Raw genomic sequence first — 21,514 nt, forward strand, 5'->3', positions numbered from 1 at the left:
GTACTATAAGTGTATTTTCTCCTCATGATTTTCTCCTTTTTTAAAATTTTATTTGTCAGAGAGAGCACACACAAGAAGGAGAGCAGAGGGAGAGGGAGAAGCAGGCTCCCCAATGAGCAAGGAGCCCAATGTTGACTCCAGCCCAGGACCTGAGCTGAAGATAGGTGCTTAACTCACTGAGCCACCCAGGCACCCCACATGAGCCCCTCTGCTGCAGACTCTGGAGTTGGTAGTTTATGCAAATCTGCTGATTTTATCCCTCCCACCAAACCTGGATTGGCCTGTGCAGCCAGCCATCAGGGCCTCCTGGCCCCTCAGCAAACCTTTCATGTCCCTATTTCCAAAACCCAGTCTCCTCCCCATAGTCGTGGGTCCCCCGCACTTGCTCCAAACCTATGATTTCAACGAGTGGCAAATTTTTGCCATTAACAAAAACGAGAAGAAAACTTCTTTCTGGCATTTTGTTGACGGAGTTGGGATGAGGGCAGCGTAGAATTCCTAACCCCAAGCTCTGCTATTTTTTTGCACCATCGCGGGTAAGGGGAACTTCACCTGGACCTTAGGAACAAAGTAGCAAACTGAAGGTGTGTTTCCCATTGCTCTTAGAAAAGAAAGAGCTCCGCTGGTTCTGGGTCTGGCTCCAGGACTTCCCGGGCTCAGCCCAAGCCCCCACCTTCCCGCCCAGGCTTCAGCACCTCCTTACCCCCAGGGGTCCACACAATCCAGCTCCTGTAGCGGGTGGGGGTCTGCTCTGCAAGCAGCAGGAAATGGGGCACGGGGGTGGGGGAAACGCTCACACCGAGACTCAGCGGGTGATCTGCAGAGGGCGCTCGGCCCCACCACACTCAGCCCTTTTCCCTGACAGCCTCGAGTGCCCAGAAAATTGCATTTTCAGGAAGTCACTTTCGGTTTTCAGTTTCGGTTTCCCAAAGACCTGAGCAGGAAGGAGCCGGAAGGAACAGCCTTGTGGGCGGCCGAACGCCTGCGGAGGGGGTAGCAGGAGCTCCCCAGCCCTTCAGCCTCTGGGGAAAGCCTAGAGAAGCCCAGAGAATCCAGCCGGGCCGGCCGCCTGGGCTGGTGGAGATGGCGTTCTTTGAGGTCCCGTCTTACACCCCTGCAGACACGCTGTCTGTCTTCGTGGAGCAGAACCTTCAGCCCGATCCGGACTGGAAGGAGGAGCTGAAGGATGCCTGGCAGAGAATAGAGCGTTTCTTTCGGGAACGCTGCTTCCGTGATGAGCTGGTTCTAGACCAGGAAGTCAGGGTGCTGAAGGTGGTGAAGGTGAGCTCCTGGGGACTTAAGATTGACTCTGATTCCCAGCCCGTGTGACCTGGAGACCGTGTGACCTTGGGGGAGGGGTCTTTTCGTCTCTGGGCTGCCCCCTCTTTGATCAGGATTTGTTACAAGGAAGAGACGTGATTAACTGTGGGAAAGTGCCCTCCCCCTCTCATCTCCCTTCATGGTGCTTTCCCTCTGGTGCTCTCTTGCTCTAAAATAAAATCTTCTTATTTTAAACCTACTGTACCCTCCAAGTTATAATCTGTATTTTTCTCCTAAAATGGTACTATATGTACATAGTTATGCTAGAATATACCTAGCAATTGTGAGTACTTCATGGGTTAAAAGGGATTTTTAGGAGCTGACCACATAATTCAACGTTTAACAAATCACCTGTAAAGTTTTGCAGGCGAGGTAAACACAACACCAGGCCAGGAAGGCACAAGGCAAGATTTATTAAAGGCACTCTCCAGGGAAGTTTCAAGGCTCAGGAGAAGGGCAGCCAGGAAAGTCCCTCTGGGAGGAAGTGGGCACCCTCGGGCGAGGTTCCGCTACTCTGGAAAGGGGAGTCGGGAAATCGGTGGGTATCCTTTATCCGGCCAAGGCTGGGCATGGGCTCACATCCATGTATGGTAAGGTATTTGGTGATCGGAGGGTATGGGGTGGGGGCTCCTGATACTCCTGTTTCCTGCATAGGTATTGGGTTACCTATGGAGAAGTGACCTGGGCATACATCCTTTTGGCGGGAGAGTCAAGGGTTAAGGGGGGGGGCTGGAAGATGGCGGCCCCGGGGCGGTCATTTCTATTGTTCCTCCTGCTTTCCTGGAGCCAGAACCCAACATCACCCTAAATCAAAATTGCTTTAATCATCCTCTAGATTTTGCTAATTTTGCTAAATGAAAGATATCTGTTAACCTACAAAAAAAAATTTAACAACCAGTTACTTTATAACAAAGAATGGCAACTCAGCACAAGCCCCTTAGGGCATGACCGTAGGCAAGTCCAACACAGAAAGGAGAGGAATTTAGGGAGAAGGAAGAGGAAGGTGCAGGAGTTGTTTTGAAGGGAAGTCCAGTCAGAGTAATGAGACTTTCTCATTGGCTGAGTTGCAGGGTAAATTTCTTATAGAAAATGCATTGTACATGATTTCCTGTTGGGGCCTGCAATTGATGTTTCTTTCCTGTTTACAGTTCTGTTGTGGTCTGCATGGATAATTCCTATAATTGGCGTTGGTACCTCTCCCCCTGATGACCTCCCCCTCTGGCCTCAGACTCCGTTTTGTGAAGCTTCCCTTAATTTTCATGTATCTAATTACTTTTTAAAAAAACGTTTTGTCATTTATTTGTCAGAGAGAGAGCACATACAAGCAGGGGAACAGCAGGCAGAGGGAGAAGCAGGCTCCCTGCAGAGCAGGGAAGCCCTATTCAGGACTCAATTCCCAGACCCTGGGAATCATGACCTGAGCTGAATGCAGACGCCCAACCGACTGAACCACCCAGGCGTCCCATGAATCTAATCAAGCTTAATCTAAATCAAGCTTCACCTGGGGGTGGTATTGTTAGGAGGAGCTGATTGGACACTTAGGTAATCAGGGCCAGGGTCCCCAACAAGAAAACAGGGAGCGGGGACAGCTAAGACAAAACCCCACCAGCATCCTGTTTCACAGCATAGACAAGACCACAGTGGCATCCTGTCTAGCAGCCTCTGTAGGAGTGACTCTTACAGAATATCCTGAAACAAAACAATTAACCACAAAACGTGGGTCACTATCACAAGCTGAGACAGTTGGTTTTCCAAATGTCAGCCCAAATGAGCAGCAACACGGGAACAATAACCCGATAGGTATGATGAGGGAGCAGGAGGCTGGCTGAGGACAAAGCAAGAGCTGGTGCCTTGCACCCCCCCCCTTTCATCCGCTCCCCTCCATAGGTGTAGCATTCCTCAGGCATCCCTGACTGCCATAAAATGATAAATAGTTAACTTGCTGAGATCACAGTCCTGCAAGACAGGAGTCTCCCTTGGTTTGCAAATGTCCTTGAGATTACAACAAAGAAGTTACCTTATCAATAGCCCAATTTCTAAAGACACAGAACTCAGTTCCTCAAGCCCTAATGTCACCCTCCCCTCCATAAAAAACCAAAGGAGGTGGAAGTAGAAGGAAAAGTAAATAAAGTTAAATTTCTTCTAAACCTAAATCTCATTAACAAGGATGCTTGATAGCAGGAATGTAACATTCCACCAGACTTCCAATTGTCTTTACTTGATAGCAACTAAGCCTTCAATATCCTGATGGTATTCTTTGCCCCAATAGCCCTTCTGAACACCCCTTTGTCCTCACCTACCCAACTCCTGTGTATATAACCAACCACTCCTCACAACCCGGGGCAGCTGCATCTCTGCCTGCCCACGGGCCCTGTCCCCGTGCTTTAATAAATCACTTTTTGCACCAACGACGTCTTAAGAATTCTTTCTTTAGTCGTCGGCTCCGAACCTCCTCACCCCACCGAACCTGACTTGGGTTCTGGGACTTCATCAGGTAGACGGGGGCATGATCAAAGCTTGGACTGGTACACCTCCATAGCCAATCCACAGGGGGCCCACACTCCAGCTGTTCAAGATAGTCCTGTAATAGGGCTCTCTGCTCAGCAGGGAGCCTGCTTCTCCTCATCTCTCTCTCTGTCTGTCTCTCTGCCTATTTGTGATCTCTCTCTCTGTCAAATAAATAAATAAAATCTTTAAAAAAAAAAAGATAGTCCTGCAAAAGAGTTAATAAAAACCCCTGGATAGGAAAGCCAAAATGGCAACCCTCTGGAGTCCCCTCCATTGCCAGGAGCTTTATTCTAACACTCAATAAACTTTGCTTTGCTGCCCACCACTCTGTCAGGTCTACCTCTTCATTCTTCCAAGCAGCAGGACCAAGAACCGCAGGACTAGGAGGACAAAAATCCTCTAACACTGTGGCTGCCAAAAGAAGGATGTGCAGCCTTAAAGATCTTTAGAGTGTTGTTTTGTTGTTGTTGTTGTTGTTTGTTTTTTAGAGAGAGCAGCAGGGCTCAATCCCATGACCCTGAGATGACCCGAGCCAAAATCAACAGTCAGTTACCCAACTGACTAAGTCACCCAGGCGCCCCCAAAGAATCTTTAAATACAGAGTTGAAGCCAAAGATTCAAGAGTGCGATCAGCAAAGCAGGAGCTTCCAAATGGAATTTCAAGAAATAAAGGCTACTATAGTTGCTTAAAAAATACAAACTTTGCACTTCTGGGCTCTGATTCTTCCAAATATCTGAACTCCCTGGAGTGATTGTGATGCATGCTTTCTGCTGTAGGCCTCCTTGAGCTTCTTTGATTTCAGGACCTAACACCAAAAAAGGAACGTATGTTAAATTTATTCTATGGATTTAAAAGTGTTGTGTTTCCATTGGATACCTGCCATTTGTGTTACTTCAAATACCCTTGACTTGAAGTTCCCATTCTCTCCTTTATGGGTAATGTCAAGTGAAGACTGTTTGGAGAAGAAGAAAAAAAAAAATCACTTCTCCTTTTCTCTTGTTCTCTCAATGATCTTTATTTCTAGAAGCTTAAATACTCCTGCAGTAGCTATGTCCAACTATTATGAGCAAGATCAACAATGCCTAGAGCCAATTTTTTTTTAATTTTTTTAGATTTCATTTATTTATTTGAGAGAGAGAGTATGAGAGAACATGAGAAGGGAGAAGGTCAGAGGGAGAAGCAGACTCCCTGTGGAGCAGGGAGCCTGATGCGGGGCTCAATCCTGAGACTCCAGGGCCATGACCTGAGCCAACGGCAGCTGCCCAACCAACTGAGCCATGCAGGTGTCCCAAGCCAAATATTTAAACACCATATTTGGATAAATATTGGTAAACCAGCAATAGCATAAAGGACACATTTGTAATGAACGTTTCTGTTTCTATATGAGGAGGAAGGAAGAGATTACATTGTGCATTGTACGTAACAGTTCTTTCTCTCTGCCTTTCTGGAACTTGTTAAGTGCTAGATTTTCTAAGTTGCATCTAATTTCCCTGGTTTCATTTATCTCTATTGCGGTGAGAGTTCTGGAATTAATTCTTGAGTTCGATGTACTGATTTCACAGATTTCCTACCATGAGTGGCCTGGAGAGTCTTCTAGGACCAGAAGTAACTTTTGCAAAGACATCTGGCCATGTCTGATCACTGCCACCCCACTGACATCCATATGCTTTCTTTTTCTACTATTGTTTTTCCCCAGGTCAAGGAACCTGGTACCAAAGTTAAGATTACATAGGAATCTGGGGTCCAAATTGCCTCATGATTTTTTAAAATTACACTAGTAATTTCTGGTGCCAGCCAAGAGGAAGTAAGGCTCTTACAAACTGCCTCACAAATTATAGCTGAAACACTAGACAGACATCAAAAAGGATTTGAGAACTCTGTACAGTAAACAATAAGCAGACAGATGGGGGATGGAAGGCAAAACTCAAGGAACAACCTATAACAATGGGGATGATAGTGGAGCAAACTGGTAATATATGGAACAGCATGGTTGGATGTCAAAAGCACTGTGCTAAGGGAACCTGAGTGGCTCAGTTGAGCATCTGACTCTTGATCTCAGCTCAGGTCTTGAACTCAGGGTTGTGAGTTCAGGTCCTGCATTGGGCTCCACACTGGGTATGGAGCCTACTTAAAAGGGTTAGGGTGCCTGGGTGGCTCGGTCCTTAAGGGTATGCTTTTGGCTTGGGCCATGATCCCAAGTTGCTAGGATCGAGCCACACATCAGGCCCCCTGCTTGGTGGGAAGCTTGCTTCTCCCTCTCCCACTCCCCCTGCTTGTGTTTCCTCTTTCACTCTCTCTGTCAAATAAATAAATAAAATCTTCAAAAAATATATTTATTTTGCTTAAGGATTACCTAAAAATAATTTTGTACCCTTCCTGAATACTTTCCTAATGAAGTTTAACATATGAAAAAATGTGTACAAATCATAAAGGTACAGCCTGATGAATTTTCCTAATGAATTCCCAAGTGTAACCAGCATGCATATCAAAAGATGAATGTTCCCCTCTCTTTCTTACCAGAGACAACTGATCATAGCCCAAGTTTTAACAACATAGATTAGTCTCAACTGTTCTTGAATTTTGTATAAATGCAATCATATAGTATGCACTTTTTTGTCCTTTTTTACTCATCTTTTTTTTTTAAGATTTCATGTTTAAGTCACCTCCACACCCAGTGTGGGGCTCGAACTCACAACCCCAAGAACAAGAATTGCATGCTCCACTGACTGAGCCAGCCAGGCCATCCCAGTTTGTCTTGTTTTAATATAACAGTGATCCCTCCTTAATTTTATTAAAGATTTCATGAAATGTTTAAAAATGGGCAGCAGACCCATCCACAAAGATCTGACAGGCCAGAAAGGACTGGCATGATACATTCAGAATACTAATTGGAAAATTAAAAAACAAAAACAAAAACAAAAACATGCAGCCAAGAGTCCTTTTTCCAGCTAGGATGTCATTCAGAGTGGAAGGAGAGATCAAAGCTTCCAGGAAAAACAGAAACTAAAAGAAATTGTGATCACCAAACCAGCCCTACAAGAAATATTAAAAGGGATCCTTTAAGTGATGAGAGAGCACAAAAGTAACACAGACCAGAAAGAAACAGTAACTTTACAGATAATACAATGGCCCTAAATTTGTATCTTTCAATAGTTACTCTGAATATAAATGGGCCAAATAACCCAACCAAAAGACACAGGGTATCAGATTGGGTAAAGAAGTAAGACCCATTGATAGGCTGTCTGCAAGAGAGACATTTTATTGTTTTTAAAGGGTTTTATTTATTTCTTTGACAGCACAAGGGGGAGCAGCAGGCAGAGGGAGAGGGAGAAGCAGACTCCCCACAGAGCAGGGAGCCCAACCCAGGGCTCAATCCCAGAGCTCTGGGATCATGACCTGAGCCAAAGGCAGACACTTAACCGAATGAGCCACCCAAGTACCTCAACAGACTCATTTTAGACGAAAGACACTTCAGACATAAAGTGAGGAGGTGGAAAACCATTTACCATGCTAATGGACGTTAGAAGAAAGCTGGGGTGGCAATCCTTATAACAGACAGATTAGATTTTAAACCAAAGACTATAAAAAGAGATGAGGAAGGACCCTATAACATAATTAAAGGGTCCACCCTACAAGAAGACCTAGTGATTGTAAATATCAATGCCCCTTATCCTGGGAGCAGACTGGTATATAAACCAATTCATAACAAAGTTAAAGAAGCACATTGATGATACAGTAATAGTAGAGGACTTTAACAACCCCCCCACACACACTGAAATGGACAGATCATCCAAGCAGAAGATCAACCAGGAAACAAGGGCCTTGAGTGGCACACTGGACCTGATGGACTTCACAGATATATCGAGAACATTCCACCCTAAAGCAACAGGATACACATTCTTCTCAAGTGCATATGGAACATTCTCCAGAGTAGATCACATCCTGGGCCACAAATCAGGCCTCAGGACAGTGGATGCATTTCTACACGTTTGAGAAAGAGGAAACAATTTCTGCTTTTCTTGTTGAGATTTCTTTTGACCAAATATTAGGAACATGTAATTTTCTAGTTCATTCTCTGCAAGTGCATCAGCAGTAAGTGGGGGAAAGGACCAGGCAAGAAGAAGATCATTTGCAAGTGAAGTAAATAAAGGCAGGCAGGACTTTCCATCATTCTCAGTCCCCCTCTAATGGAGAAACTCCATCATCACCTTGCCCATGAATTTGGGTGTTTGTCCGTGACACCTAAATTCCTTTTCCAGCTTTTTTCTTATCCAGGAGGAAAGATTTACGATGTACCTTTCAAGGCTACAGCTGGGCCTCATTCTATGAACACGTATGCTACCAATGCACTAGGATTTCCAGCATCCTTCATATACGCACATGTACAGACACAATGTCCAAAAAATATGTTTGTGCCTACACACACAAAATGTATATACAAAATATATATGTTAAAGTCTGTCTGGCTAGGCCAGAGATGTCCAATAGAACTTTCCTAGTGATGGAAATGTTCTCTACATGTACCCCCCATCACTCTCTGTGGGTGGCTATTGAACACTTGGACGGAAGCTAGTATGGCTGAAAGACTGTATTTATAAATTTCGTTTCATTCAAATGTAATTAGCCACATGTGGCTCTTGGCTACCATATTGGACAGCATGGGTTTAGGCATCAAGCATCTCTGGAATAATACAGAAGAAGCTGGTAACTGTGGGTGCCTCTGCAGAAGGAGCTTAGGGCCTGAGGTACAGTGGAGTTTTGCCTTTCATTTATATCTTTGAATAGTTAATCATGCACTTAATTTGTCTAAACTAACAAAGAGATGTGGTCAGCAAAGTCCACCACATATGGAAGAGACCAAGGTCTCCTTTTGGCACCTATGTAAACAGCCTAACATGGGTGCCTCTGGCTTCACCCTGACCTCAAAGCTTCAGGCCCCAAGATAGGCGAAGCTTCAACATTAATTTCCTCCCCAGGGCGGCTCCTCTGGGAAGGGGACAACGCTGAACTACAGCTCTGATGTGGACTTGGTCTTGTTCTTGAGCTGCTTCTCCAGCTTCCAAGACCAGGCAGACCACCGCGAATTTGTCATCAACTTCATTAAGAAGAGACTGACCAAGTACAGCAGGAGCCTAGCCTACAGCATCACCATGGTCCCACGGAAAGAGACCACCAGGGTCCCCCGCTCGCTGTCCTTCCAGGTCCAGCTCAGGAAGAACAGTAAAGCCATTGGAGTGGATGTGCTTCCAGCCTATGATGCTCTGAGTAAAGACAATAATGGTTTGGGGCCCAAGAAACTAGAAGGGAGTCTTCACCAAACTGGTGTTGGGGGAGGTATAGGAAAGTAGAAACCAGGGGGGAGAGAGTAGAGTTCACTTTATCTGGGGGTGCTGCAACTCGAGCTGTATCTTGAAGTTAAGTCATTCCATAAACGTATGTGCTACCATGCCCCATGCTGGAGAGAGAGGGGACTTTTCCCACCCAGCTCAAGGAGAGACTCCTCTGTGACCCTCTGGGAAACACCAGGATAAGAAAGCACTTCAAGGTCTTTGGAGTTAGGATTAGATTGGAATCATTTTAAAAACCGAACTCTTAATGTCTTTTAATTTTAGCTTAAGACTTACTAACTGTGATCTTGGGCAAGGTATCTAACACCTCTAAGACTCAATGTACCAACCTGTTAAATGGGATAGTATCAGGTTGAACCATAGGAAATTGACAATATTTGACCATGTTTGATCCACAAAGATGGTGCTCTTTATGGTTCCACTTAATTTTACCTACTTCATGGAGCTGTCCTAAGGCTCCGTGAGCTTAGCCCAGTGCCCAACACAGGGTAAAGTCTTTGGGCATTGTGAGTCATTTAAAATCTCTGTGACTTTTGAGGGGGCTACCAAACTCGGTAAGCCTCTACCTGTTTTGATGTAAAATAGGGGAAAGAATACAGGAGTGGGGATTCTGTGAGATCATTTATGAGTCCTCTCTACCTAGCAGTTTTTTCCCATCTTCTTGTCCTCAGATGGTGGATTTTCTTAAACCAGGTTCTTTTCTCTCCCAGAAAATTTTTGCCGAGACTCTAAACCATCACCGGAAATCTATGAAGACTTAATAACCAGTGGTGCCCCCCCTGGGGAATTCTCGCCCAGCTTCACAGAGTTGCAGCGGCACTTTGTGAAAAGTCGCCCTGTTAAGCTAAAGAACCTCTTGCGGATGGTGAAGTACTGGCACCAGCAGGTATGGGGCTCAGAGCGGGGTTGGGTGTGGGGCTTGGGTGCCAGGGCTGGGCGGCTCGGGCCTGGGAGGTGCTGGACTGGGAGATGCAGAGACAAGAGGGAGGGCAGGCGTATGCTAACTTTTTTTTTTTTTTTTTTTTTTAAGATTTGTTTATTTATTGGGGGAGGTGGAAAGAGAGAGCTGGGTGAAAAGCAGAGGGAGAAATAGACTCCCTACTGAGCAGGGAGCCTGACTTGGGCTCAATCCTGGGACTCCAGGATCATGACCTGAGCTGAAGGCAGAGGTTCAACTGACTGAGCCACCCAAGTGCTCTGCCAATGTGATTGTCCACAGACTTCAGACCTCAGGCATTTCATGTAACAGCAATGGGAAGAAAGCTGCTGTTTACTGAGCATTAATTGTCTTCTGAGTGCTCTGCATATTTTTTCTGTCTTTCCAGCAACCCTGTCATGTAGGCATTCTACATTAGCCCCATTTCAGGGATGAGAAAACTGAGGCTCAAGGGCTAAAGTTAGGCTGAGACACCAAGGTGCCTGACTATGCTAGGCTGGTTTTTATAATAATAACATTTCATAATAATAATAGTTTTCATAATAATAATCACTTTTTCTGATTATTTGAGCATTACATTGGGCTTGTGAAAAATTCAAGTAATGCACGAAAAGAAGTATAAAAAGGAAGGTAAAATTCAGATGAAATGCCTGAAATGACACCAAAAATGTTTTTGGAGACTGTCCCTTCATTCCTCTCTCTTTGTTCACACTGCTATGCCCAGAGCTCACGTAAGTGGACCCACATGATGCCTTACTCTTTCTGTAGTTCACTCTTTGCAAACATGCATTTGCTTACTGACATTTGGAGTTGAACTTAGGGGAGTTAACGTGTTAATGTATTTTGCATCGTTTTCCATTGGGTATTTTGGTTTTTTTTTAATAAGTTGTGAGAGCTTTTTGTAAATTATGTAGATATTTACTGCTATTTCTCATGTATTACAATGTTTTCACCAATAGAGCACTCCTCTATGGCCCTTAATTAAAGTATCTCTGACAATATAATTTTTCTAATGTTTAAAATATACAAAGTTGGGGGGGGGGGACCTGGGTGGCTCAGTCAGTTGAAGGACAGACTCCTGGTTTCAGCTCACATCACCATCTTGGCTCCTGGGATCCAGCCCCCAGTGGGACTCCGGGCTCAGCGGGGAGTCTGCTGGAGGATTCTGTCCCCCCTCACACCCCCACCGCTACTCTTCCCCATGCTCAGGCAATCTCTCTCTTTCTAAAATGAATTTAAAAAGCATTAAATAAAATAAAATACACAAAGAAAGATGCCTGGTTGGCTCGTTTGGAAGAGTGTGCAACCCTCGATCTTAGGGTCATGGGTTCAAAGCCACACATGATTGTAGAGATTACTTAAAAACAGACACAAAGGGCACCTGGGTGGCTCAGTGGGTTAAGCCGCTGCCTTCGGCTCAGGTCATGATCTCAGGGTCCTGGGATCGAGGCCCGAGTCAGGCTCTCTGCTCAGCGGGGAGCCTGCTTCCCTCTCTCTCTGCCTGCCTCTCTGTCTACTTGTGATCTCTCTGTCAAATAAATAAATAAATAAAATCCTTAAAAAAAAAAAACAGACACAAAAATGGGTCTGACTTTTCTGGGTTGTAGGTTTTCTGTCTTGCCCACCGTGTGTAGGTGGTCTTCTAATTTTCTTCTACTATGTTTCACAAATTCTTTCACTCCATTTATAAACTATTTTGGTATTTGTTGCCACAGTGGGATCATCATTATTTTCTTCCAAATGGTGGGAAAATTGTGCTAGCATCATTTGTTGGGTTGTGCATTTTTTCCCATCTTCCATCACCCTTGTCAGTCTTTGTTAAGTTTTTTTAATCTACTGGGAACTAGTTCTGGGCTATCCATTCTGTTACACTTGGCTATTGCTTATTCTGACACCAAAAACATACTTTTTATGAGAAATATCTGAGAAAACAAATCCCAACCTCTCTATTTTTCTTTCTCACAATTTTCTTGGATTTCCTAAGCATTTATTCCTATATTTGAATCTTAAGATCATTTTTCTCCCACTAAAAAACTGGTGGGAGGGGCGCCTGGGTGGCTCAGTGGTTTGGGCTGCTGCCTTCAGCTCGGGTCATGATCTCAGGGTCCTGGGATCGAGCCCCGCATCGGGCTCCCTGCTCCGCAGGAAGCCTGCTTCCCTCTCTCTCTCTCTATCTCTGCCTGCCTCTCTGCCTACTTGTGATCTCTGTCTGTCAAATAAATAAATAAAATCTTTAAAAAAAAAAAAAAGAATAAAAAACTGGTGGGATTCAAATTGTAATTGCAATAAATTTCTAAATGAATTTTTGAGGAACTAAAAATTTCACACTCTTAACTCTTTTTCCATCTTTCCATTTGTTCTGGTTTTTGTGTTATGTTTTCAGTGTGTCTATATGCTTTGTTTTCTTTAATTAGACCCTATATTCACCATACTGCATTGTCTCCCCCATCCCAACTCAAGAACATAGACTTGTGGGGCCTAAAATGTCCATGAGAGGCTTCAATTTCCCCTTTCATGGAAATTTTGCTGGCCATGGGACGTAATTCTTCTAGAGACCAAGCTTCTAGACCCACTTCAAATTTCATGGACTTGCTACATAGTCCAGATACAAAATGGAGTTGACAAAGTAGTTCTTTTCTGTATTATTTTTATTTATTTATTTTTAAGCAAGCTCTATACATGACAGGGTCTTGAACTTACAACCCTGAGATCAAGAGTACCATGCTCTATCTATTGAGCCAGCCTGGCATTCCTGAAGTTGACAAAATATTACTGGGATCTAGAAACAGAGAGAACTAGAAATTCTCAATTCCCAGGGTAGCATCTCATATTTATTTTCTCTCTCTCTCTCTCTCTCTCTCTCTCTCTCTCTGTCTCCCTTTCCCCCCAAACCCACAGAAATTGAAACCTAAATATCGAAATGCAGCATTGCCCCCAAAATATGCACTGGAGCTATTGACCATCTATGCCTGGGAAATAGGCACAAACCAAAGCGATAACTTCAGCCTGGATGAAGGGTATAGAGCTGTGATGGAACTCCTCATCAATTATCAAAACATCTGCATATATTGGACCAAGTACTATGATTTCCAAAATGAGACTGTCAGAATGTATGTCAAACAACGTTTGAAGGAACGCAGGTGAGTATATTGGCATTATTTTCAGCTTCAAGGAACAGGAAACCCAACTCACACGCTTTTTTAAACAAAGGGAATTTATTGGTTTCTGTAACTGAGAAGCCCAAGGATAAATGAAGCTTCGGGTATGGTGTGATCCAGATGTTTGCTATTTCATTAGGGTTGCAGTCTGTGAAATCACTCAGCCCTGCCCTTCCCTGTGTTTTGCCTTTGAATTCAGGCGACCATCAGTTCCAGTCTCCTCATCTGCCCTCATCCCTTTCACTACAAGAGAGAGTGCCTTTGCCCTAGCGTTCTAAGCAGAGTCCCCGAGATTCACTCTGACCAGGCCAACTTAGGTTTAGCTTGCAGGGAGGCCTCCCTACAAGGAGGCCTTGCACGTCCTACAGACTTCAGTGACAGAGGCCAGAGTCCTAAGTGTGATGGAGATCTACTTCCCTTTCTCTCTCTCAGGCCAGTTATCCTGGACCCAGCTGATCCTACCAACAACCTGGGAAGCAAAAAGAGATGGGACCTGGTGGCCAGGGAGGCTGTTCGTGAACTGGAACAGGCCTGCTTCAGGACTGAAGACCCCAACCAGGCCTGGTACATACAGGTATGATCATCCCCATGCCAGCCCATGCCTCAGTCATGACCCAGTGCTGACCTCACTTCAGCACCCACCCCCCAGTGAACCCTCTCAGCTTCTGGCCACAGCACCTCTAAGACCCCAGGACAGGTAGCACACCCCCACACACCATGGAGATATCCCAGGCAACCAGCAAGTCTTCCCCTTCTGCTCTAAGTGTCTGGCCTCAGTTCTTTCATCTGTAAAATGGGCAGTTTCTTCCCTGCTCTGTAGCCACTGGAAAAATATAATCAAAGCCTTTCACATACATACCCTCTGTAGGGTAACATTTTCCCTATTATGCATTGTTGAAAGCTCAACTTCTTGCTGTCAAAAAGCATGCGACTCTTGATCTCAGGGTTGTGGATTTGAGCCCCATGTTGGGTGTAGAGATTACTAAAAATATTTAAATTAAGTTTTATTTTTAAAAAGAGAGAGATTTCAGAGATGTATCCAGAAACGATCAGTTAGGAGCGCTGGATTCCACTGCAGACAGCAACACCCCTAGTGTGCGACCCCCCCTTCCCCATTCACGGGTTTCCCCCACATGACCATGGCAGTCCTGGGTCTGAACACTATAGGAATCCAGGGTTCAAAGACCAGGAGGTGGCTATCAGCTCAACTGAGAGAGACCTTATTTCCCTAACCTGCTACTCCCCTAGAAATCTCATTGCCAGTCCCACATCTCGTAGCCTGCAGGGAAATCCTGTGGCTGGCCTCGAAGGCAGATCTGCAGCAGTTCCTCAGGCCTGAGAAGGACCTGCCACCCAGCCCTGGCCCACTGACAGGCATGTCCAGTGGACCAGGAGGCTCCCGCGAGGCAAGATTCATGGGACTGTCCTCCAGCTCTTGCTAAGAACCCTCCCCACCACCTTTTTTAATATTATCGTTTTGTGAAAAAGTAACACACATGTTTAGCAAAGAATTTTAAAAATCACACTGTTGAAAAGAACACACAACTAAAGTAAGTTGCCTTCCCATCCCGATTCCCAGGCTCTAGGTACCGCCTTCTCCCCAACATCCATTTATCGATGTCCTGCATCTCCTTCTGTAGATAGATACGCCGCCCGCACACTAGCACGCTCCTGTCTGACCGTAATCTAAATTTTTTGTGTTTTTGCTTTTATTTACTTAGACTATTCGGCTATTTATGTTACTCAATTAAATTATCAGAAAGGCAATTCCATATCCACACCTGTAGACCTAAAAGGGCTTGACCATGTAACACAATGTCCAAAGCAGGATATTTTTGAGCATGAAACGGGGTGATGCTAATTATGCCAGGACAAGGGACACACACTTGGACCAGACTTCGAGTCCCCCTGGATTAACAGCTATATCTTGATCCAATGGAGGAAAGTACCTTCTCTTTTGTGACCACTGCCCCACTGAAAGATTTTTAAGCTGCTTCCAGACTTTTGCTGTTACAGTGAATATCCTTGACCACCTCCATCTGTTAAATGATTTAACCTAGAGTAGCCCAAACACCTGTGTAGGTGTTAATGTTATCCCCATGGGACAGATAGGGACTCTGAACAGTTCCGCATAGGAGGAATGGTTACTTCAAGAACTGCTGCCGGTTGTTACTCTGATCAGGGTGAGTCAGAAGGCAAGTCAGGCGACTCAATGGTCAGGTAAGCCTAGGATGATCAGGTGTTCTGCTCTGCCTGGGACAGTTCCAGTTTATACCTGTTGGCTGAGAAAATTACCAATAGCACTTTCTCCTACTGTAAGTATCTTCGTAGGCAATCAGTCATATTGTCAGTGGGCAGGAAGGGGAGGATTTGGAGACAACAGCCATGACGGTGAGATGTCCTTATCTGGTCCTCCTTCCCTTCCAGCCAGCAAGGGATGTCCAGGTGACGGTGAAAAAGGCAGGAGAGGAGGCCTGGACATTCTCAGTGAACCCCTACAGTCCCATCTGGAAGATGAAAATAGAGATCAGGAGGATATGGGGCTTCGACGGGCAGCAGCGTCTCTCCTTCCAGGAGCCAGGTGGGGAGAGACAAATGCTCAGCAGCCGGAAGACACTAGCAGATTATGGGATCTTCTCTAAAGTGAACATCCGGGTACTGGAGACCTTCCCTCCTGAGATTCAGGTCTTCGTGAAGGACTCTAAAGGCCACAGCAAACCTTACGCCATCCACCCTGAGGACTCCATCCGTGACTTGAAAGAGAAGATTGAGGAAACTGGGGGACTTTCTGTGGTGGATCAGATACTAAAATTCCAGAGTCGGACTCTGCGGAATCACCGCAGCCTCTCAGACCTGCAGATTAAAGACTGTGACACCATCCTACTCACGAGGAGAACCTGAGTGAGGACAGGATTAAGGTATAGGCAGGGAGAGATGGGGGTCCCTGGCTAGGCTGAGACTTGCAGAAGCACCAAGACAGAGTGAACAAGAGATAAGGGAACAGCCCCCTGACCTCAGATGGCCGATGGTCGGCAGTATTTTTCTTTGGTGGCTACAATGTATCATAGAAAATGAACAAACCTCAAAGAAGTATGTCATTAAAGGTGTTATCAATAGCCCATGCTCAAGCCAAGATGGCACCAGAAATTCAAGGCTATAAGTCACCCAGTCACTTCTCAATAAAAGGACAGACTACAAATCAGAGAAAGACAACTATCATATGATCTCCCTGATATGAGGAAGTGGAGATGCAACATTGGGGGCTTGGGGGTAGGAAAAGAATAAATGAAACAAGGTGGGATCCAGAGGGAGACAAACCATAAGAGACTCTTAATCTCACAAGACAAACTGAGGGTGGGCGAGGGGAGGGAGGGGGAGGGAAGGGGGTGGGGCTATGGACACTGGGGAGGGTATGTGCTATGGTGAGTGCTGTGAAGTGTGTAAACCTGGTGATTCACAGACCTGTACCCGTGGGGCTAATAATACATTATATGTTTATTTAAAATTTTTAAAAAGTATATATTAAAAAGAAAAAAAGACAGACTACAAGCCCTCAGTGGCAACCACGTTGGGAGCCCTCACTCCTGAGAGCTTTTTCTGTACCCTTCCTAATAAAACTCTATTGCTTTACTCACCCTCCTTTGTTGGTGAGAGTCATTCTTCGACTTGGTGAGATAAGAACCTAGCTCCTCGATTCAAAGCCACAGGTCCCCAGGTCAGGCTGCACATGATGTAGATTTCTATGGTTCTGTTCCCTCACCTACCCCTTTCCACCCAGACCACTGTGATTTTCAGAAGCATAAGTATGAATGTACCCTTCCCTGCAGGAAGTCCTCCAATGGCTCCTATTACCTATTGAACAAAGTTTAAGTTCTTTGTCTTGGCATTCAAGGTCTTTGACAATTAAGTGATTGCTTGCTTCTCACTCTCTCCTCATCACTCTCAAAACACACCAGGTGAGCCCAAACTCTCGAAGCTCCAGAGCACCAAATTCTGGATCATGACACCGTGACCAATTCAACTATCCCTTTTCCCTCGTGTTTCTATCTGTCAACACTCAAAGCTCTAAGTCATCATTCTCCAAGTATGTACCCCAGACCAGCAGAATCAGCACACCACCTGGGAATGTCTTAGAAATGAAAATTCTCAGCAGCTATCCCGGATTTACCTGAGTCAGGTCCTCTGGTGATGGGGTTCAGCAGTCTGTGTCCAAACAAGTCTTCCAAGTAATTCTGGTGCATGCTCCAGTTGAGAACCATTGCTAGAAGCCCCCCACAGCCAACTTGGTCACTTCCTGCCCCCACACCCACTTCAGAATTCCATGAAAACACTTGGGACCCTCGTTGTGTTCTGTTGTTGGATCATTCGTCTCTCTGATCTAATGAGACTTGACAAGGGCCTTATTCCTGTGTCCCCATGGTCTAGAATGCTGTCTACCTGGCACACATGTTCAGCACGTGCTTGCTCAATAAACGAATGAACCAAAGAATGACTTTGAATTCTTCCCTCTTATCTTCCTGAGGGTCTCAGCCCAATGCTATTTTAGAAACCACATGGTAACTGCTGTCTCATTCCTTGAAATTGCCCAATCACCCATATGCGCTCCATGCCATAGTGTAAACCATAACAAGCTCCGACCCAATAGCTTCGCTCATCTGTCCAAACCTAATTGGACCCAGAGTGATCAGCTGACCTAGCATAGACTCCCATCTATTGGTTTTACTTAGCCTGATTTTGAGCCCTGGGGGGTGGGACCAAGTACAGCAGTTCCCAGTATAGCTAAATGAGCATGAATGTCTAAGCAGAAATGCAATCAGAGCAGAACTTCCCAAGGTCAAGTCTACGTATGAGTAAAAAGTCTTCCCTCTGCACAAAGAATGGAGCCATGCATAGCAAGAGAGAATCAAAAGCACTCACAGCCCCAGGGAGAGATGCTGCAGGGTGCTGTTAGACCAGCCTGTTTAAAAAAAAAAAATCAAATCCCCCCCATCATTAACCTAAATTGAATGAACTCCTACTCATTGAGTGAATGTGACTAGGTAGGGTATCTTTTTTGCCCCCAAAGCCTTGACTAAGATCTGCTTCTGCAGCTCAATAAAATTATTTATTTTCTATTACTTAGTAACTTAATAACTCCGTGCCTTTGCCTGGCATTGACACCAGGAGTCTTTATCGACATGATGTCATTAGATTCCTGTCCTCACAACTGCCCGGGAACTTAGGTGGAGGAGTATGCTTAATACCTTCTCTCCCTTTTTACAGATAGGAATACTGAGGTTAGGAAGTCTTCTACGCTGGCCCTTCCCTGTCTTAACCATCTCACTTAAGGACAATTCCATCCTTCCAGTTGCCAAACCAAAGCCTCGGAATGGTCCTTTGGTCCAGTCTTGGTCTCACACCATATTCTATCCATTAGCAAGATCTGTTTATATTCAAAATAGATGCAGGAACATGATGCAACATCTGGGGTTCATGCTTAAATAACACAGGAGAGGACACGTGGATGCAAGAATCACCGAATGCCATTTTGTTGCAGGATCGGAGGGTTCTTGTCTCACTGGGTTGAAGAATGAATCTTGCCAGACACAAAAGGGTCAAGGGAAGTGAAAGTTTATTAAGTGAAGGTGAGAGCAGAAAGGCAAGAAAAATGCTCTCTAGAGTGAGAGGGGTCCCTCATGGGTTTCCACTGAGGGTTTTCAGGGTGGGTCCTTTATTGAAAACTCAACCAGGAAGCTTGTGACCTTGAGTTTCTCGTGCCATCTTGGTTTGAGCAGGTGTTATTGGTAACACCCTTAATGACTCATTTCTTTGAGGTCTGGTAATTTTTCTGTGATTACACTGTAGCCACCAAAGAAAATGACTCCCTAACATCCGGGGCCGGTGGTCTGGTCTGTTCCCTTATCTCTTGTCCAGCCTCTCTTAGAGCCTCTGCCTGCCAGGAATAGTTTCAGAGCCTAGTCAGGGGCTCCCTATGCCTCCCTCCCTACACCTTAACCCTTTCCTTCCTCAGTTTGATCATTGTGGAAGCTGAATGATGGTTCACAGAGGTTCCTTTTGTTATTTCCACTTTTGTTTATGTTTGAAATTTTCCATAATAAAAAAATTAAATCGGGACGCCTGGGTGGCTCAGTTGGTTAAGCAGCTGCCTTCGGCTCAGGTCATGATCCCAGCGTCCTGGGATCGAGTCCCACATCGGGCTCCTTGCTTGGCAGGGAGCCTGCTTCTCCCTCTGCCTCTGTCTGCCTGTGCTCACTCTCCCCCCCCCCTCTCTCTCTGATAAATAAATTTAAAAAAATCTTTAAAAAAAAAAATTAAATCAGGGGCACCTGGGTGGCTCAGTCAGTTAGGTGTCTGCCTTCCTCTCTGGTCATGATCCCAGCATCCTGGGATCAAGTCCTACTCAGTGGGAAGTCTGCTTCTCCTTCTACCACTGCCCCTCCCCCCAGCTCATGCTCTTTCTCTCTCTCTCTCTCTCTCAAATAAATAAATAAAATCTTTTTAAAAAATCATACAACTTCTCCCTACCTTCACTGCTACCATTCTGATCCAAGCAGCCAGATTCCCCTGTTGGGACTTTTTTTTTTTTTAAGATTTTGATTTATTTATTTGAGAGAGAACGAGCATGAGGAGACAGGTAGGGGAAGGAGCAGAGAAGCAGATTCCCCCCACTGAGCAGCAAGCCTGACATGGGGTTCGATCTTAGGCTCCGAGATCATGACCTGAGTGGAAGGCAGACACTTAACAGACTGAACCACCCAGGTGCCCTCCTGTTGGGACTATCGCAGTAGCTTTTTAACTGAGCCCCTGCTTCCCCTCTCACCTTCACAGCTACCCTCTGCTTTTAATCTAAACTTCCCCTAGCAGCCAGTGTGATCTCATTAATAAGAAAGTCAGACCATTTCACTCTTCTGCTTGAAACTTTCCAATGGCTCCCCATTTCATTCAGGGTAAAAGTCAGCCTTAATGAATGGTCTTCAAGATCTTACACTATTTGCACCCGAACATTTTACCACTTAAACCTCATCTCCTCACAGTCTCTCCCTTTGGTCATCCCATTCTAGTCATGCTGTTATTCCTCAAACCCACCAGGCACACTGATGCCACAGGACCTTTGCGCTTGCTGCTCATTCTGCCATGAATCATCCTCTTCCCTCGGGCATACACATGGCTCACTCTGCCTCCTTCATGTCTTTGCTCAAATATCTCCTTTTCAGGCCTTTCCAACCACCTTATTTGAGACTGAACATATAAACAATCCTACACACACACACACACACGCACGCACACACACCCCATATATCTTAACCTCTTGCCCTGCTTTACTTTTTCTGCTTAGCACTTCTCATTGTCTTATTTACTACGATTTGACTTATTTTTCCTGTTTATGGTCAGTCTCCACCATCAGAACGTAAACCCTCTGCAGGCACGGATTTTTGTCTAGTCCCTGCTGTATCCCCAGCACTGGCTTGGCATATAGTAACTACTCAATAAATATTTATTGAATGAATGAATGATGGCATTCCAATTATTCAACCCTGCCCACCTGTCCAGGAACATCTCTCACCTCTCTCCTCCTTACCCTCTGTGCCAAGGCATATTTGACAACTCAATCCCTGGCACACACCAGGACCATTCGGACTTCTACTTTGCCTGTGGTCTGCCCTCCTCTTCCTCCTGGCCAGATCCGTAATCTTTTAAGGGTCACACTGGACTCTCAGAATCTCTTGCCCCTCTCCCCTACAGCTCTGAGAGCCCCTGGGGACAGGAATCCCATCTTATTTTGTCTCTTTAACACTGTTGGCAGCCAACAGGTGCCCAACAGGTACTTAATGAGTGAATAATAATATTTGCATTTACTGAGTGCTTTCTGTGCTCAGTGTTCTCACACTTAATCTGGACAACAACCTATGGGGGAGGGTATGATTACTAACCCCTTTTTTATGGGTCAGTTATGGGAGGGTCAGAGAAGTAGAGTGTGGCAAAGGGCAGACCAGAACTGAAAGTCTGTTCTGCCAGACTCTGGATCTTTGGGCTTCCCCCAGCTCACCCTGACCAACCATGAGCAAGTCCCCATCTTTCTGAGCCTCGGGTTCATATGACAATGTGGGGTGACTGGCTGATAGAGAGCATCCCACTCTGACCTACTGGGAGCATTGGCTCCTCCAGGGCTAAACTCAGCCAATTTCAGTTTCCAAATGTCATCAAAGGGAAACCAAAGCAGCTGAGAATCGAAACTGATAGC

General features: G+C 45.3%; 1 protein-coding gene and 1 long non-coding RNA gene across 2 annotated transcripts; both read left to right on the plus strand.

The window, feature by feature from the left end:
• Positions 1-862: 862 nt before the first annotated feature.
• On the plus strand, positions 863-16,907 carry LOC131811057 (2'-5'-oligoadenylate synthase-like protein 2). The gene is made up of 6 exons (XM_059139114.1): positions 863-1,281; positions 8,806-9,094; positions 9,888-10,063; positions 13,013-13,254; positions 13,705-13,846; positions 15,700-16,907. Exons 1-6 carry the CDS (start codon positions 1,084-1,086, stop codon positions 16,171-16,173), a joined length of 1,521 nt encoding a protein of 506 aa, XP_058995097.1. The 5' UTR covers positions 863-1,083; the 3' UTR covers positions 16,174-16,907.
• LOC131811058 (uncharacterized) lies at positions 1,443-4,026 on the plus strand. The gene is made up of 2 exons (XR_009345792.1): positions 1,443-1,858; positions 2,469-4,026. It is a non-coding gene; the product is annotated as an uncharacterized LOC131811058 (long non-coding RNA).
• Positions 16,908-21,514: the final 4,607 nt, after the last annotated feature.

Source organism: Mustela lutreola, chromosome 11, assembly GCF_030435805.1.
Source record: "Mustela lutreola isolate mMusLut2 chromosome 11, mMusLut2.pri, whole genome shotgun sequence".
Classification (NCBI taxonomy): Eukaryota; Metazoa; Chordata; class Mammalia; order Carnivora; family Mustelidae; genus Mustela; species Mustela lutreola.

Coding starts and splice junctions, on each gene's coding strand:
- LOC131811057 (XM_059139114.1), top strand. CDS start 1,084: ATGGCGTTCTTTGAGGTCCCGTCTTACACCCCTGCAGACACGCTGTCT. Junction 9,095..9,887: donor TCCAGCCTATGATGCTCTGA/GTAAAGACAATA, acceptor TTTCTCTCCCAG/AAAATTTTTGCCGAGACTCT. Junction 13,847..15,699: donor ACCAGGCCTGGTACATACAG/GTATGATCATCC, acceptor CTTCCCTTCCAG/CCAGCAAGGGATGTCCAGGT.